Genomic DNA, 17108 nt, shown 5'->3' with positions numbered 1-17108 from the left:
GGGATTATTACAAAAGGCCACAGAGGCTGTGCCTCCCCTCGCCACCGTAGGTCAGTCTCTTCGGCTCACATACTCCTCATTGATTTCATCAATGCTGCACTGCACACCTCATTCCCCCAGTCCTCAGTTTCTCTCTCCACCTGGGCTACAACTGGACATACTATTTGGCTTAGGTCCAAAACAATTCAACCCCGTCATGCTTAGGACATGCGGTCTATGCATGTGAAATAATAAAGGACACCTTCACCACTGCTCAGAGACATGCTCCTGAGAAATCTAGGCCCTGCCCCACAGTAGTGTGTGTGTTAACACGGCTGCCAATGGACCCACGAGGGAGCAGGAAAGAGGAACCACCTGTGGGAAGGCAACACCCTCTAGTCCAGACCAGAGAGCCATTACCTGTGACTGGGCGTTGACGTTGGCTCCATAGTTGACAAGCTCCCGGACCACCTCATCCTGCCCGGCCAGAGCAGCGATGTGCAGGGCCGTGTTCCCCTTCTGAAACACACGGGGGAAGGGAACAGAGGCGGTTTCCCACTGGGCCTGCTATGGGACCAGCAAAGGTCTGTGGACAGGTGCTGCTTGAGGGACCTGGGGGCTTTCTTCATGGCCAAAAGGGGTAGAAAGGACACACGTGTGTGCTTGACCCATTGCACATCCTGAAATCATACTGAAAGTACAGGGAAGAAGATCCAGCCTGTTCTCTATGACAAACAATGCTGCAAGAGCCATAAAAAAGAAGGAAATCAGGTCTTCCGGAGCAACTCGGCTGGAACTGGAGGCCAGTAACTTACATGAAGCAACTCAGAAGCAGAAAGTCAAACACTGCATGTTCTCATTCGTAAGTATGAGCTACATAATGTGCACACGTGGACATACAGAGAGTGGAGAGACACTGAAGACTCAGAGGGTGGGAGGTGGGGGCAATGAGAAATTATCCTTTGGGTGGGATGCCCACTCTTCGGGTGATGGCCACACTAACAGCCCAGGCTTCACCACTACACAATGTATCCATGGAACAAAGCTGCACTTATACCCCCTCAATCTATAAAAAGAAAAACATTTAAAAAGAAGACCACCAGCACTGGCTGGTGTGATTGGAGTGGCACAGGAAGGGGGCAGGTGACACTGAGATGTGCGGTTGAAGGAGAGTGCGGCCATGTCAAAGGAACTCCTTTTTTTTTTATTATGTATCCATAATAATTAAAAATAAAAAATTTTTATAAAGGAAAAATAATACTGAAAGAAAAAAACACCCCCCGCCAACACACAACTTCTGAACATCTAATCTGCTGTGTGCGTGTGGCGTCCTGTCCCCAGCAGACAGCGCGTCGGCGTCCCTCAGGACACACACTGGAAGGCTTGTCAGCGAGCTGGCCTTCCGCAGACCTGCAGCTCCACTCAGCCTGCAACTCTGCAAGGCAGCAAGCCCTCTGAGAGGCCTGGGAGTGCCGAGAAAGGAGGCCAGCAGGTCCCTCAGGCCCATACCTTTGACGCCATCCCAGGGATACCCACAGACCACAAGCTGCAGTGGAGGCGACAAAGAGATGGGAGGCAGGAGAGTGAGGAAAGCATTGGACAGAAAAGGAAAGGGTAAGATCAACTCTGTGATGTATGTAGGGAAGAGAAGAAAAATCAGAAAATAAATGGGGGGTAATAAATGGAATACAATCTGGCCAAGAAAAATACAAAGAATATGCAACATACTAGTAAGCAAAATGTAATGAGTAAGGGTTCACCAAATCCAAGAGGAGAGAAAAACTGGAGAGAATAAACACTGGAGGAAAACCAGGCACGTAAATGTTTTAAACTTTGTAAAAGATAAGAACCAATAGCAGAGACTGAGAAATAAGGCAGGTTCTGAGAAAGTGAGTTTTTGTTTTGTTTTATTTTGTTTTTAGAATTGGAGGTCTCACTCTAACACCCAAGCTGGAGCACAGTGGCACCATCATAACTCACTGCAGCCTCCAACTCCTGGGCTCAAGTGATCCTCCCACCTCAGCCTCCCAACTAGGTGGGACTAAGGCATGTGCCACCATGCCCAGCCAATTTTTAAATTTTTTGTAGAGATGGGCTCTCACTTTGTTGTCCAGGCTGGTCTCCTGTCTTAGCCTCTCAGCACTCTGATATTACAGGCATGGGCCTGAGAACATGAGTTTAACATTCTCAGGTTTTCTTGTCTGGATTCTTCTTTGATATTAAACAACAATTCACAGACAGGACCAGCAGCCTCCATCTGTTCCCGGGATACCCACAGCCTTCCAGCCAGGCTCCTGCCAGCCCCTGGGGGTCCTGGACCACAATGTCAGCACTGCCTCTGGGGGTGGACTCCCCTGGGTGCCCTGCACCTGCGCCCCCATTCAGGGAGTTGAGGGGCAGGGGCGGGCAGCCTCCACTCCATGCTTCTGTCAAATAGGGCGAGTGGAGAAAATGGGTCCGTGGTCGGACCCATCTGTCCCTGCACTACTTAAGGAGCAGAGATCTCAAACAACCTCATTTTTAGAGTTTAGACAGTACGTAGTTCTTTTTACTAAACTACATAATCATTAACTAATCCATTTCAAGAAACTTAAGAACTGACAAGCAGGGACTTTGGACTCTGACCTTGCCCAGTGGCTCCTGTCACCTGGAGGAAAAGCTTCCTCACTGAGATGGAAGGGAGCAGCCCGGGGCCTAGCCACGTGGCCCCCCAGCCGCTGCTGACCCCGCTTCCCCGGGTCAGGGAGGCAGCCCAATGAGGCCACCCTGGGGGCTGGGAAGCAGCTCAGGTCTGTTTCTTGTACTCTGCCTGGTAATTCAAGCATAAAGCCTGGGGCTGGGCGCAGCAGCTCACACTGGTAATCCTGGCACTTTGGGAGGCCAAGGCGGGAGGATTGCTTGAGTCCAGGAGTTCAAGACCAGCCTGGGAAACAGTGAGACCCAGTCTGTCTGTCTTTTCTTTCTTTTTTTTTTTTTTTAAAGGCATAAAGCCTGTTTTTGTTTTGTTTTGTTTAAAGGCAGGCACTTCCCATCTGTTGCCTCCTGAAGCTGTCTTTTTGATTTCTCCTCAAGTTCTATTTGATGAAGAAAAAGGTTTTTCCTCAAGTATCCATTGGAGAATAAATGCCAGATATGAAAGTCTGGAAGCTCATTAATAATTTTTCATAGAAGTCCAAAGAGCCTCCATTGAGAGGCTTGGCACCTGCTGTACCAAATGGAGCAGCACTGCTGGCACCAGAAACTTCTCTAGACACCAGGACGCTGAGCTCCAAGTGGCATCTTCTGGGCTCCCATGGAAAAGAAGGAGGCATCCTGGGTCCATTCATTCACTGGCCACATGCTTCCTGGGCATAAGCACAGAAGGCCTGGGCCAGCATGGAGGCACAGAGGCCATGGAGACATCAAGAGGCTCACGTCAAAGGTTTCTTTCCAACTGACCCTTCCTGCCTGAAGTCCAATGATATGAGAGCTTTCCTTACCCCACGAGGAGGGGAAGGTCACCCTGTTTTGGGGAGCTCATCAGTGATGGAAACCTGGCTATGGATCTTGGTTCGGGCCAGCTGAGCCAAGGGTAGCATAAGTGAGGAATAAGAACACAGGGAAAATTCTGGAAGTGGACCTCCTTTCCCCTATCTACACACACACATTATGAGGCTCAAGAAGGCCCCTGGCCTAAGTTGTGGGAATCACAGGAAAAGGGATTTGTGAGCCTCTATTTTCTCTGCCCCTCCCTCACCATGAAAGAACATGGCCTCAAAGGAGCAGGAAAAATTACTTAGCTATATTTTGCTCCACAAACACCCAATTTCTCTATTTTCAGGGGCTCACAGAGCTCAGAGCAGGGAGGATGGTTGCATGGGTGCTGACTGAATGTAAGTGGAAGGGGGAGAGGGACCCCAAGTGAGAGAGCAGGCTTTTTTCCAGTGGAGATGAAAGCTGTCCCCATTCATTAACAGCTTAGGTGCTGAGCTCCAGTCTCTAAGAGCTGGAGATAGGAGGGTGGGGAGAGAATGCATTTGTTTTGTGCTTTTAAAATTTCTAAGTACATTTTAGGAATCTAAATTGGTTTTGGCTTTTTACTCTTTTTCTTCTTTTTTTTTTTTTCATCTTTCTGCTGTCTGGGAGCCCCACAGTCCCCAATCTGTTGCGACTCTTCCCCAGCCCACGGTTTCAGTTCCACCTTTTTTTTCCCCCTCTCTCTGGATGGTATTCCAAAGCCACGTTGGCTTAGAAAATTTCTAAAAATAAAAAAGACACACCAAGCGTTCACTTGCAAAATCACAACCTGGGGAGGAGATTCGGAAATAGTCGGAGCGCTGAAGCCTCGTGTTTCCGCAGCCCTTGAAGGCACGCCAGGGCAGGCGCCGCTCCGGCACACGCGGGGCAGGTCAGATGGCACACAGCTCACAGCCAGGTACGTGGGAGTGTGCAGAGAAAATAATCTCACCCTTCATCCACACGAGAAGCAGGGTGGGAACAATTGGAATTTGACATAGAATTTGGGAAAAAAATATCCCGTATCCAGTCAGAAAGAGCAACTCAGTTTATTTTACCCATAAGTGCAATAAGATCTTTTCACATTCAGGAAATGACATGAAAATTACAGAATTTTACCTCGAGAGATGATTCTACCTTCATAATATTTTGGTAGTTCACTTCATAACCATAAATTATATCTGTTCTCTACATATTGTTCTTCTATGTTCTCTGCTTGAGAGGCGGCAAACTGTTTGCTGCATGGAACTGAAGTTGAGGTTGTGTGTGAGACCACGTGTAATATATACCAAAAGGAAAATAAGAGGCTAGGGGGAAAGAACTCCAGAAGAAAAACATGGGAAAGGAACAGAGGAGGGAAGAGAAGAAAAAACAGTAACTGGGGAGACAGTACTTGAGTTAGCAAATGGAGATGATTTTTTGTTTCGTTTTATTTATTTATGTTTGAGAGGGAGTCTGTCTCTGTCACCCAGGCTGGAGTGCAATGGCACGATCTCGGCTCACCGCAACCTCCGCCTCCTGGGTTCAAGCGATTCTCCTGCCTCAGCTTCCCGAGTGGCTGGGATTACAGGCCTGTGCCACCACGACTGGCTGATTTTTGTATGTTTAGTAAAGATGGGGTTTCGCCATGTTGGCTGGGCTGGTTTCGAACTCCTAACCGCAGGTGATCTCCCCTCCTCAGCCTCCCAAAGTGCTGGGATTAGAGGTATGAGCCACCACGTCCAGCCTTGTTTCGTTTTATTTATTTATTTATTTATTTATTTATTTATTTTTGAGATGGAGTTTCACTCTGTCACCCAGGCTAGAGTGCAGTGGTGCAGTCATGGCTCACTGCAACCTCCACCTCCGCTTGAGGCAGGGTTCAAGCGATTCCCCTGCCTCAGTCTCCTGAGTAGCTGGGATTACAGGTGCCCGCCACCACGCCCAGCTAATTTTTGTATTTTTAGTAGAGACGGGGTTTCACCATGTTGGCCAAGCTGGTCTCAAACTCCTGACCTCAAGTGATCCTCCCGCCTCAGCCTCCCAAAGTGCTGGGATTACAGGCGTGAGCCACTGCGCCCAGCCTGTTTCATTTTATTTTTAATTGCTGGCTGCATCTTGTTTGATAAATAAGATGCGTGTCAGGTAAAAAATGAAACTTATTTTGCAATCTATAGATGTATCGATTTCATGACTCTGGGATTTCGAAGTTGAGTCACTGGTATTTATAATCTACTGAAATGAAGTGAAATACGTTACTGTGGATGCCTGGCGTCGCCCCATGCCAAACGCCTCCTCATGAAAGAGAATGCTGTTCCAGATCGTTAGCGAGGAGAGGAAATCAGTTTGGGGCTGAACAAGGAAGACTTGCTGGAGAAGGAGAAATGAAAGAAATCTGGATTCTTCTCTACAACCCTCAGTAACAACATGGTCACTAGTATTTATTGATTCCTTACTACAGGAATCAGTAATCAATTAATATATCCAATAATCAATAAATGCATCCAATAAGTAGTAAATGCATCCATCCAATAAATACATCCAGGCATTTGATGTATGCCATCTCACTTATTTTTCATACCAACCCTGCAACTAAGTATTATTATCTCCATTTTACAGACAAAGAAGCTGAGGCTTCACAGTGGCCAAGTAACTCGTCCCAGGTCACAGAGTGTGAAGTATGTCTGCTGGGATTCGACTCCAGGCACCTGATTGGCGCTTCCAGAGCCCTTGGACACTGAGTTAGAGTCAAGGACCCTGAGAAAGTATAAAGCCACCAGGAAAGGGCTCTATTTTTAGATACGTAACCTAGTGATGAGGATAAAGGCCCACTGAATCTTTCTGGAAACGGGGTCTGTTTCAGGCAGCTTCAGGGATTCAGAGAACTAAAGAGTGATTGGAAGGATAAGAGAAATTCAGATGCATGCCTGAGTTCTCTCATGAAGGACTGGTTTCTAAGGAAGGACTCACAAACTTGAATTTTCAATGCAAAGCTCCCCTACTCCCTGTGAGACATACCTTGGTTGTTGTTTCTAGAATGATTTCTTTGTGCAGAAGTTCAACCACCATTTTCACATGGCCTTCCTTAGAAGCCAGATGCAAGCCATTCAACCCATTCTGTAAAGAGCAGAGAGGCGGGAAGGGCATGGTTAGTCAAATGGTGCTTTCTGCAGGTCCCAGTGGGGGCCCAGGCCCCTTCCCAGCCCCGAGGTGTTCACAGCACTGGAGAGAAGGAGTGGAGTGTGTCTAGAGGTTGGAAGGGGCACAGGGCAGGGCCACCCAGCCTCCCCTTCACGCCTCAGGTCACAACAGAGCAGAGGTGGAAAGGAAGGGCAAGAACTAGCCCGCCACTCCCAGATGTGAATTAGGCAGTAAGCTCTCACAACACCCATGGTGACCTTGAAATTCATGTTGAGGCCAGGCTTTAGGCAGCCCACTTAGTTAAAATGATGTAGCTTCAACCCCTGGTTAATTTTCACAGCAGTGACCAGGAAAAGCAAAGTGGTAACACCAGTGCATCCTAAATACTTGTAGAAATAGACATATGTTTGGTAAGATGTTAAACTCTGAAGCAAGGTCATATGAGAAATGAATACCACCAACCACCCAGCTGTAAGATTTCCTCAATAGAAAAATCAGTATTAAAATAGCCCCTTTGGCCCAGTACAGTGGCTTACACCTGTAGTCCCAGCGCTTTCGGAGGCTGAAGCAGTCTGGTTGCTTGAGCCCAGGATTTTGAGACCAACCTGGGCAACATGATGAAACCCTATCTCTACAAAAGAAAAAAAAAAGCCCACAGAAGTAGCCAGGTGTGGTAGTGTGTGCCTATAGTCCCAGCTAGTCAGGGGGCTGAGGTGGGAGAATCACCTGAGCCCAGGAGTTTGAGGCTACAGTGAGCTGAGATCCTGCTACTGGGTGACAGGGCCAGACCCTGTCTCAAAAATAAAAATAAAATGTAAAACATAAAATAGCCCCTTTGCCATCCCACCATTTCAAAGGTGACCAAAGAAGGCTGCCTGACAGTTAAGCTTTAGGAAAAGCAAAAAACAAACAAACAAACAAAACACATTTTCCTTGCCCAACCCTTAGCCCACAAGAGCAGAGCCAATTAAAATTTAACCAATTAAAGTTCCAGCTGCATCTGGTGAAGCTGCCACTGTGCTTTATGGAAGGCAGCCAAGTTCAAGTTTTATTCATCACTCTCATGCTTCCTGCTCTTCTGATCCTTGCCCTGAAAGGTCTTGAAACTTTCCGGCAAAAGCTGACATCAAGGAGTGCTACTCGGAGCCACAAATAAGTCTGACAACATGAAGGAGCAAAATATCAATTCCAACGGATGAGTCGATCTTGGCTCCGTACAGAAAATGATTTTAGTCAGTGAGCAAACTCCACCCCCTGCTTTTTTATTTTGTTCCTGTCCTCCTCCTTCCCCGCCAGCAATTTTCCCCTCCTGTCCTCCTCCTCCTCCTGGCCTCCCGTTTTGATTAATTCTGTTCTATTGCGTTCCTTTCCAGGGGAGGCCTCAGAGCCACTTCAGGCTCCGGCTCATGAAACAGATCCTCACCACCTAGACGGAGGGTTTGGTTTCTGCAGGTGTGATGTGCGGGGTCCCTGACTCATGTCCCCAAATATCTCCGCAGCCCCACCCTGCGTTCCTCGAATTCCAGCTCTCCCATTGTGTCAGGGCATCATTTTCAGGAGGTTCTTGTTCAAACACAAGTATTCTACCTGGGAGTGGGAGTGCATTAGCCCATTCACAGATTAGGCAAATTGCTTTGCCATAACTAGCAGAGGAAAGTCACCCAAAGTCATGATAGGAGAATGGAAGGGGTCCAACGCTTCTTTTATGTGGGGACCTTGGATGCAGCAAATATAACAGATGCCTTGGATGTTAGAGAAATGAGAAGGGGGGCTGCAAAGGGAACATTACCTACCTCCTATTTAGGTCACGGCAGCCCTGCACCCTTGCCTATCAGCATAGCCAGCCTTGCCAGGGTGTGTTTGTAGGGGAGAGGGGGTGGTTCACCAAATATTTCCTCAGGCAAACGCCTGAAAATGACCACTGGCCATTAGGTTTCCTCCTCCTGCAGATTTTGCACACCATTCAGTGAAGGGTCCAAAGCTGTGTGGATTCTTCTCACCCGGTGTGAATGAGTTTATTAGAGAAAGCTAGGTCAGAGCCAGTCTGGGTAATAGAGAGGGAGAAAGTGCTTGAGGGCCAGATGGGAATCCAGGAGAAGGGGAGAGAGCACTGGGCAGGCAAAAACCAATTCCCCTCCCCTTGATTTGCAAGACAAATTCACTGCAAAGCAATTTGTCGAGTGACCAGTGCGCTGAGAGCCTGGAGTCACTCTTGCTTCTGCATCTTGCAACTCTTTTCTGGGTGGGTCGGCAGGAAGGAGTCCCTGCTCCTTCTCAGAGCAGGGCGAGCTTTTTCAGGCAGCACACAGCATTTCTGCAAGCGCTCTTCCAACCCAGCGGCAGGCTTATCTAGAAGCTTCCTAGTGCTGACAGCGGATGCCCTGTGATTGCTTGGGAACTGGGGTGGTGTTTGTGGCTGTCGGCACGGCTGGAGTGACAGCCCGGCAGCTGCCGCTGGCCGCTTACTGCGGGAAGCTGACTCGCAGCGGCAGCCAGCCTTGCCTCGGTGCTGACGGCTGGGGTTTTAGTGCTTATTCAGGCAGCGCAGTCGCTCTGATGAGCATTTGTGGGTCCTGAATGCATCAAAGCCACAAAACCAGCAAGCCTGGAAAGAAATAGCTAGTGCTTGCCGCTAATGCTCTGGGACGGCCGGCCCCTGCTGTTTGAGGCCAATGTCACGATTTCAATCTGGAGGGATTCTAGATATACTGTCTGACCAGAGAATGCAGGACTCGAAAGGGATATTAGAGGTCGCTGAACTCCACCCTTTCATCTGCAGCTGAGGAAATCAAGGCCCAGAGTAGTCAAAGGATTGGCAGAGGCCATGCAGCGTCTCCAGGGCACAGCCACACACAGGACCAACCTGGATTTCCCAGAAAAAAGGAGGTTTGGTTTTCTTCCCCCTAAAAACTACTGTGATAACTGGCTGGGCACGGTGGCTCACATCTGTAATCCCAGCACTTTGGGAACTGAAGCAGCCGGATCACTTGAGGGCAGGAGTTCGAGACCAGCCTGGACAGCATGGAGAAACTCTGTCTCTACTAAAAATACAATTAGCCAGGTGTGGTGACACGCGTCTGTAGTCCCAGCTACTCAGGAGGCTGAGGTAGGAGAACAGTTTGAACCTGGGAGGCCAAGATTGCAGCAAGCAGAGATCACACCACTGAATTCCAGCCTGGGTGACAGAGAGAGACTCTGTCTCAAAAAAACAAAACAAAACAAAACCCAAAACGATGTGTTTCTTTTTATCAGATGATGAAAGCATATCTTCCCTTTTCTGGTCTCCATGAAGCTTAGAGCTAACGAATGGATCTGATTGTGACCTCGGCAATTGATCTCTAGGATTTTATTCATCACTCTGATCTGCAGAAAACCCACTTTCTTCTCTTCCTGTGTCCCGTGCCTCCCTCGCAAAGGGCAGAGAGTAAGACCCTCGCCATGCAAGGGGCCGCCTGAGTAGACCTGCCTCTCGCGGAGCTGCACTCTCCCTCCATCCCAGATCCTGGCCCAGCGATCTCCTTCTTCTTTATGATTTTTAAAAAATGTTTTCTCACTTTATTGTAGATTTGTCTTTAACATAGTCACCCTAAATCACTTCCAAGTCTATTACTGTGGGGATCTGAATCCACTGTTCTCAGCAGGGCCACTGAATCAAACCCCACCGGGCACAGTTAATGAGAGAGATGCAAGATGGTCCGGGAATGCAATGCCTGTAAAAAACACATGGGGACGGGGCTGAGGAAGCACGTGTCTCAGCCACAGGTGTGGACACTGTTGCCATCAAACGCTGAGCAATTACTTAACCCAACTCAACAAATATTTATTGAGAACCTCGTCTGTGTCTGGCCCTGTGCTAGAAATGAATCAAACACAAACTGTTTCCCTTGAAGAACTCAGTTTTGTAGGGAACACGGATGCATAAAAAATAAATGCAAAATCATGTGAAAAAAGCCCCAAACAGCATGTAAAGGGGTAGAGGTGGCACAGAGGAGAAAGGAGTTGCTCGTCAAGAAGACCCAGAAAGCTTCGCAGAGGACTTTTCAAGGCAGAGGTGCCCACCTGCACAAAGACAGAGTTGCAAGTTCATTAAAAACAGCAAGATGAGAAGTGTGTCTGAGTTTAGATTCTAAACCCATAAGCTAAAATATGCTCCCAGCTCTCTCAGCAAGCGCCCTCCTCTTCCTTTCCCAAAGCATTTGGATACAACAGATGCACAAACATCCAGACCCCAGCAGCACCTCTCCTCCAACAATTGATCTTAGTACGTAGATGGCTGCGTCTACCTACCTAAGGGGTGGTGACAGCCACAAGTCACTACCATCTAGCAGCGGAAGTTGCTGAACACCTGAAAACGAACCTCCTGCACACACACACAAAGGAGCTTGTACAGCTGTCTTATTAAATGCATAACTAGTTTATGCAGGAGACCACTTCTGATATCCAAAAGAGCATTTTGTGGATAAATACCATATTTAATACTTCCTTTTTCTTTAAGCAGATTTTTCATTGCTCAAATAAGAAGGAGGAGGAGGACTGCAAATTATGTGAGCTATTTGTTCTTAGCTGTAAGTATGGACATAGATGAACTGTAATTTACCACCTCTTCAAAACTGAGAATCATGTTTTACTTTAGCTAAATCAAGTTTAAGTTAGCTTGGTTGCTAAAAGTAAAAGGCAGCTTGCTGAGACTTGCTTTGAATCTTTTCGGCGACTCCATCTCACCTTCACAGCCACTTTTCTTGAAGCCAAACGGCAGACAGGCTGTTAAAGGGGATTGGAGGTGTGGATAAATCACATATTTCTTCCCTCAAATAACAGGGTGTAGAAGATAAGCAAAAAGGAAGCAGAATAATATAAGAGTAAATGATTTCACTAAATTAGAAGCTGGGGAGAAAAGCAATAACTACTTGTGGCCATTTTTTAACCATATGGCTTTCCCTGGAGGAAAACACCAGTTCGCTAGAGTCCTTTTCCTACAGATACTGCCTTCTGGAGCTCCAATTACATGTGTTTTAGACCAGTTGATGTTGTTCCATAGCTCTTGGCTACTCTGTTTTGGTTTGTTTTTTCCCCCTCTTTTCTCTCTTTTCTTTCAATTTGAATTATTTCTATTGACTTATCCTCAAGTTCTTTAATTCTCTCCTCAGTTATGTCCAGTCTACTGATGAACCTGTTGAATAAATTCTTCATTTCTGAGAAAGCATCTTTTGTTTTCAGCATTTCATTGAACTTTTTCTTATAGTTTTCATCTCTCTGCTGAAAATTTCCATCTACTCATGAATGTTATCTACTTTTCCCACTAGATACTTTAACATATTAATCATAGTTATTTTAAAGTCCATCTAATACTTCCAACATCCAACATCGTGGTCATCTCTAGGTCTGATTCTGTTTATTGCTTTGTCTCTTGACAATAGTTCATTGTTTTTTTCTTTCTTTCTTTTTTTTTTTTTTTTGGTGTGTGATAATTTTTAGTTGAGTGCCAGACATCAAGCACAGAAGAGCAGTAGAGACTGAGGTAAATAGTATTTATGGCTGGAAATCAACATGCCTCTTCTTCTGTGAAGTTGTCAGCATGGAGGTGGGAAGGCTGAGTCAATCTCAGGGGTTGACCTGAGTTTGAGTTTTGTTGTTACTTTCAGTGCACCACAGCCTTCACATTCTTACAAAGGTAGACTGCGGTTATCTTAAACTTTGAGTTGGAGCTGGGGTGCCAGGGGCTTTTTGTGTGAGTGTTCTTGACCTCCCTTAACTTCCAGCCATCCTGCATGCCTGGGCCTTAAATGAGGTAATTCTCCATGCTCCTACTCTTCTCCCAGCAGTGGCCTGCTCTTCCTTATTACAACATGTTAGGCTGGCAGGAATGGGCATGTTCTGTTTTGTCGTGCTCCAGCTTCAGTATTAGGCAGGCTCTGTACATCTGGCCCTCTAAGGTGGGATTTCTTTTCCATGTTTAGCAATCCTTCCCCCTTCTCTGTGGCAGCAAAACCTGTCTCACTTGCATTGGTCTTGGGTGAGTTTCTTGCTCCTCCCCCAGCAGTAGTCGACCCCTGCTTGTTTTTTTTTTGTGTTTGTTTTTGATAGTTTTTTTTTTTTTTTTTACATGGAGTTTCACTCTCATTGCCCAGGCTGGAGTGCAGTGGCATGATCTTGGCTCACTGCAATGTCCACCTCCCAAGTTCAAGCAATTCACCTGCCTCAACCTCCCAAGTAGCTGGGATTACAGGCGTCTGCCACCACGCCTGGCTAATTTTTTGTATTTTTAGTAGAGACGGGGTTTCACCATGTTGGCCAGGCTGGTCTCGAACTCCTGAACTTAGGTAGTCTACCCGTCTCGGCCTCCCAAAGTGCTGGGATTACAGGCGTGAGCCACCGCGCCCAACTGCCTGCTTGTTGTTGGTGTAGAATCCCGGGCCCAAAACAATCTACAGCCCCTCCCCTAGGAGTCCCAAGGTGGCTGCTCCTATCTTCCCTACAGCAGCAAGTCATTGGCAGGAATGTTTCCCACCCCTTCCCTGGCTGAGGCAGTTTGTTTCTATTCTTCCCCTAGGTCTACGGTCTAAGGATTGGTGTATCTCTGTATGCGTGCACTCTATATACACATTCATGTAATCACCACCCCTCAATGTTTACTTCAAATTAAGGTTCCTGAGTTGGTGCAGTGAGTGCTGGATAAGCTAGCTCAGGCCTCTGGGGCTGACACACGGGTCTTTGCTCAACCATGTCCCCTGGGATACAGGCGCAAACCAGGCCCAACTGGCCTGTGGGCTTCAGCCTGGGGCCAGGCACTGCCTCCCACACCTGGACAGCACTGGATTAACAGGCCTGCTCTTACAGGTAGGCTGGGCTGGCTTCTGGCCATGCAGGGATCTCTGGTCCCCAGGAGGGGGACAGGGCAGGTGAGGATGCTGGGTGGGTGGGGAAGAGCAATTGCCTTGTTCACCTCATGCACCCATGGGGACCTGGGAGTCCCATTTACAGATGGGTGGGGCTTCCAACTCACTCCACCCAGAACTGGGCTTCCCTCCTCTCAGCGCCCCATGGAGGTAGGGGAGGGGAGGCCTGTTTTATTCTCAGAATAAATGTTACCACAATTTCAAAAATAAAAATAAAGGTGAGAGGGTCTGTTTTTGCTTCACATGAGGGAAAGATCTGGAGAAGCGGTGAAAGCTTTGTGTCCGTTCCTCCCTCCACCCCTGCCTGCACAGTCCTACACACCTGGCTGCCGAGGGGGCCTCCTCTGGCTCCTGACGTATCCCAATACTTCTCATGGGGGGCCCGTGGAGAAAAGCCTGTTCCAGACACACCGGCCCACACTTGGCCTTCAAGAACTTTTAAGATTTTGGTGGCTGGGTGTGATGGTTTTTAATCCTAGCACTTTGGGAGGCTGAGGTGGGAGGATCCCTTGAGCCCAGCAGTTCAAGGCGGCAGTGAGCTATGATTGCACCACTGTCCTTGAGCCTGAGTGGTGGAATGAGACCTTACCTGAAAAAAAAAAAAGATTTTGGCTTGTATGGTGAACACCTCTCTTTTCTGACCTCTGCCAAAGCTGAAGCGATTTACGTGGCCCGCTTCTTAGAGGGCTTTGCCTCTGTTTGAAATTCTGTTTACTCGGCTGCCTTACTACCTCAGGCAGGCATGAGATGGGTTCAGGAAAAAACGATCACTTTGTAAATTATCGAGCTTTTTGTCATCATCGGGGTAGGAGCCATGCTTTCTGCAGCCTTCTGCATCCTACATACTCCCTGTACTGAGCCCTTAAGGCCAGCTGTCCCCATATGATCTCTTTCCACATGGTCCTAACACAGGAGATAACCTTTTAAGGCTCTTTTTGGCAAAAATCTTCATGCCAAGCACACACACCTAGAGCTGTGCATCTGCCTTTGCTCTTTTTCAGGTGGAATGTCAACTGACAGGATTGTTCTGAAAAGCGATCTGTGTGATGGGCAGGGAAGGAGACCTCAGCTAGGCTATGTTTCTTTTAACATTTTTAAGAAGAAGAAGAAAAAAGTCACATTCAGCCTGATTAATTCAATGTGGAGTATTTTCTTGCACCAACTGTGAGAAATTCCACTGGCAAAATACACAATTCCAGACATTTGTTCTCGTTAAATTATTCCTCTGTTTAGCTCTTCTGATTGCCCCAGTTCCACTAATTGATTTCCAAATGTATGAATACAGGAGACACGGGGAATTTAACTCTTCCTGTCAAGAGAAGGGGAACGGTTTGAAATAGAAAGGCCTTTGTGTCTCTGCAAAACTGCAAGAACATCTCAAAAGCAAATGCCTACATTCCCATGAGGACACACAGCCCTCACACCTCCTTTCCACGCAGCTGTTTATTTCACCCGTGCACAAGGCTGGCCCTGCCTCTATGGAGCAGGCAGCTTCAGCTGCATCCCGTGACTGAGGACCTCCCCACCCCACACCTCCTGAAACTCACTGCTCAGTCCCCCACTCCCTTTCTTTGAGCTGTGTTTCCAGAGAACCTAGGCAACATGTTCATATAACACTTGGGAAACACAAACTTTGCATCAATCAATATCTATTATCCAATGATTGGTCGAGCCAGGCCCAGAGACAAGGGAGCACTGGCCAGGGGAAGATGTTATGGGGATGGAAGGCACCGCAGTCCTAGAAAGAATAGGCCCGATAGCAGTGGCAGAGACACCAAGGAGTCTGAGGACCCCAGAGTGAATAAAATGAAAGATGAGAAAAGAAATGCCTAGATGCTTTTACCTTTACCCATGCAGGCAGCAAAGATCCAGGCAGAAGATCTTGCCTGTGATAAGGAGGAAGGTGTCTACGTAGTGGACTCTTCTATTTAATATCCTAGGTTAGTGGGATATATTTCATATCCCACTTTCCTATTCAATTTGGATTCTCTGTTGAGTTATTATAAACAAGCAAGTGCTATACTCGATGTCACAGAAGCTTAATTCCCCAAATAGCAACCAACTTGTACATGTGTGACCTCTGGCTTTGCTCTATTATTGGTCCTTGTTTGTGGAGTGAGACCACAACAGAATATATTACATTTGCAGGTCTGCAGCCCTGCAGCAGAGTAGGAGAGAAGAGCCTAAACTGGGGTTACAGAGAGGAAAAGAAGGACTGGAGTGACTGCCATACTTACTCCAAATCCTGAAACTGATGAGAATGAAAGAAAGAGCAGGGAAGAAAGCAAGGCAAAGACCATGGAGCCACAGGAGCCAAAGCAGATGATGGGAAGGAAAGGAGCGATGGCATGATAGTTTGTCTAGAAGAGGAAATGAACTGAGACACATCAAAAAAATTACTAGAGCTATATAAGTTTTGATTTCTTTCCTCAAATCGCCTACATCAAATTTTCAACCAAAACAGAAATGAAATCAAAGCTGAAGGAGTGCTTTCCCATCTTCCCTTCTCATCCTTCTCCTTCCCTCCCCACCCAGCTGCAGATGTCGGCCTTAGAGGGCAGTGAACAGAGAGGTGCCCTGCAGGGCATGGGCAGCAGCGTGTCTGGGGTCTGAGAAAGAGGACAGCTAATGGAGTGGTTGGGAGGTTGTCACACTGAGCAAACAAGCCAGTGAATATGTTAAGGAGGACGGGCATCAGTGGCATTCAGGCCTCCTGCTGTCTGAAGGACTGTACAAACATGGGGAGAGGAAAGGCTAGAAAGAATTCCGAGCACTGGGCTGGAACCAGAAACATTGGCGTGATCTCATTGATTCTTCATATATATATATATATACATAGACAGCTGTAGACATAGTTAGCAGACTCATGTATGCATACACGCATGCACAGAGACATATGACAACCCGGAGCAATGGGCTCATCGGGGGCTGGACCCTGGTGTCTGAGTGCTGTCTCCCCTAACAGGAACCAGGGATCTTTGGAGAAGTGCTGAGCCAGGGCTGGGGCAGGGCAAGTACAAAATGAGCCTGGGGCACCTTGTGCCAGAAAGTAGGAAAATGCTCAAGGAATAATGAGGACATGTCAAAGGATGAAGAAGCCAACTGATGGGAAGGACTTTTATTGGCCCAGCTTAGACTCGACCATTAAAATAAGTCATGGGAGTATCAGGTTGAAATGAAGACAAATCCATAGGAGACAAATCCATGAGTCCAAACAGCTCTACACAAATAAAGAAAAAATAAATTAATGGGGAGAAGAAAAAGCTTATCCTTTAGTAGAACACCAGCTAAAAAATGTAGAAGACATGATGGAAATGAGGAATCACTGTCTGGAGCCACCACAGCAGTAGCTGATACAGGCAGATGTCATTAATGGGCTCCCATCAATGGATCCCTTTAGACTGAAATATTTCCCTCCCTCAACACAATACTGATCAATTACAAAGGGAAAAGCAGTGAACTTATAGTAGAAAAACATGGCTGGCACCAACTTTACTTGGTGATCAAGATTAACATCCCCAGGAGTGGGGAGGGAGCATGATTTCTTTTTTTTTTCTTTTCTTTTTTTTTTTTTTGAGACAGAGTCTTGCTCTGTTGCCCAGGCTGGAATGCAGTGGC

At 47.2% G+C, this 17108-nt stretch overlaps 1 protein-coding gene across 14 annotated transcripts in view; it reads right to left on the bottom strand.

The window, feature by feature from the left end:
• ANK1 (ankyrin 1) overlaps positions 1–17108 on the bottom strand; it is a 243258-nt gene that overhangs the window by 74154 nt on the left and 151996 nt on the right. For all 14 annotated transcript variants that reach the window (XM_063709306.1, XM_019032639.4, XM_019032640.4 and 11 more), the window contains exons 3-4: positions 6472–6570; positions 400–498 (exon numbers count right to left, since the gene is read on the bottom strand). In XM_063709306.1, coding sequence (XP_063565376.1) covers positions 400–498; positions 6472–6570 — 198 coding nt within the window. The remainder of the gene's footprint in view (positions 1–399; positions 499–6471; positions 6571–17108) is intronic.

Source organism: Gorilla gorilla, chromosome 7 (genome assembly GCF_029281585.2).
Source record: "Gorilla gorilla gorilla isolate KB3781 chromosome 7, NHGRI_mGorGor1-v2.1_pri, whole genome shotgun sequence".
NCBI classification, from domain to species: domain Eukaryota; kingdom Metazoa; phylum Chordata; class Mammalia; order Primates; family Hominidae; genus Gorilla; species Gorilla gorilla.
Note: the sequence above shows the minus strand (reverse complement) of the source record. Positions and strands in the feature narration are given on the sequence as shown.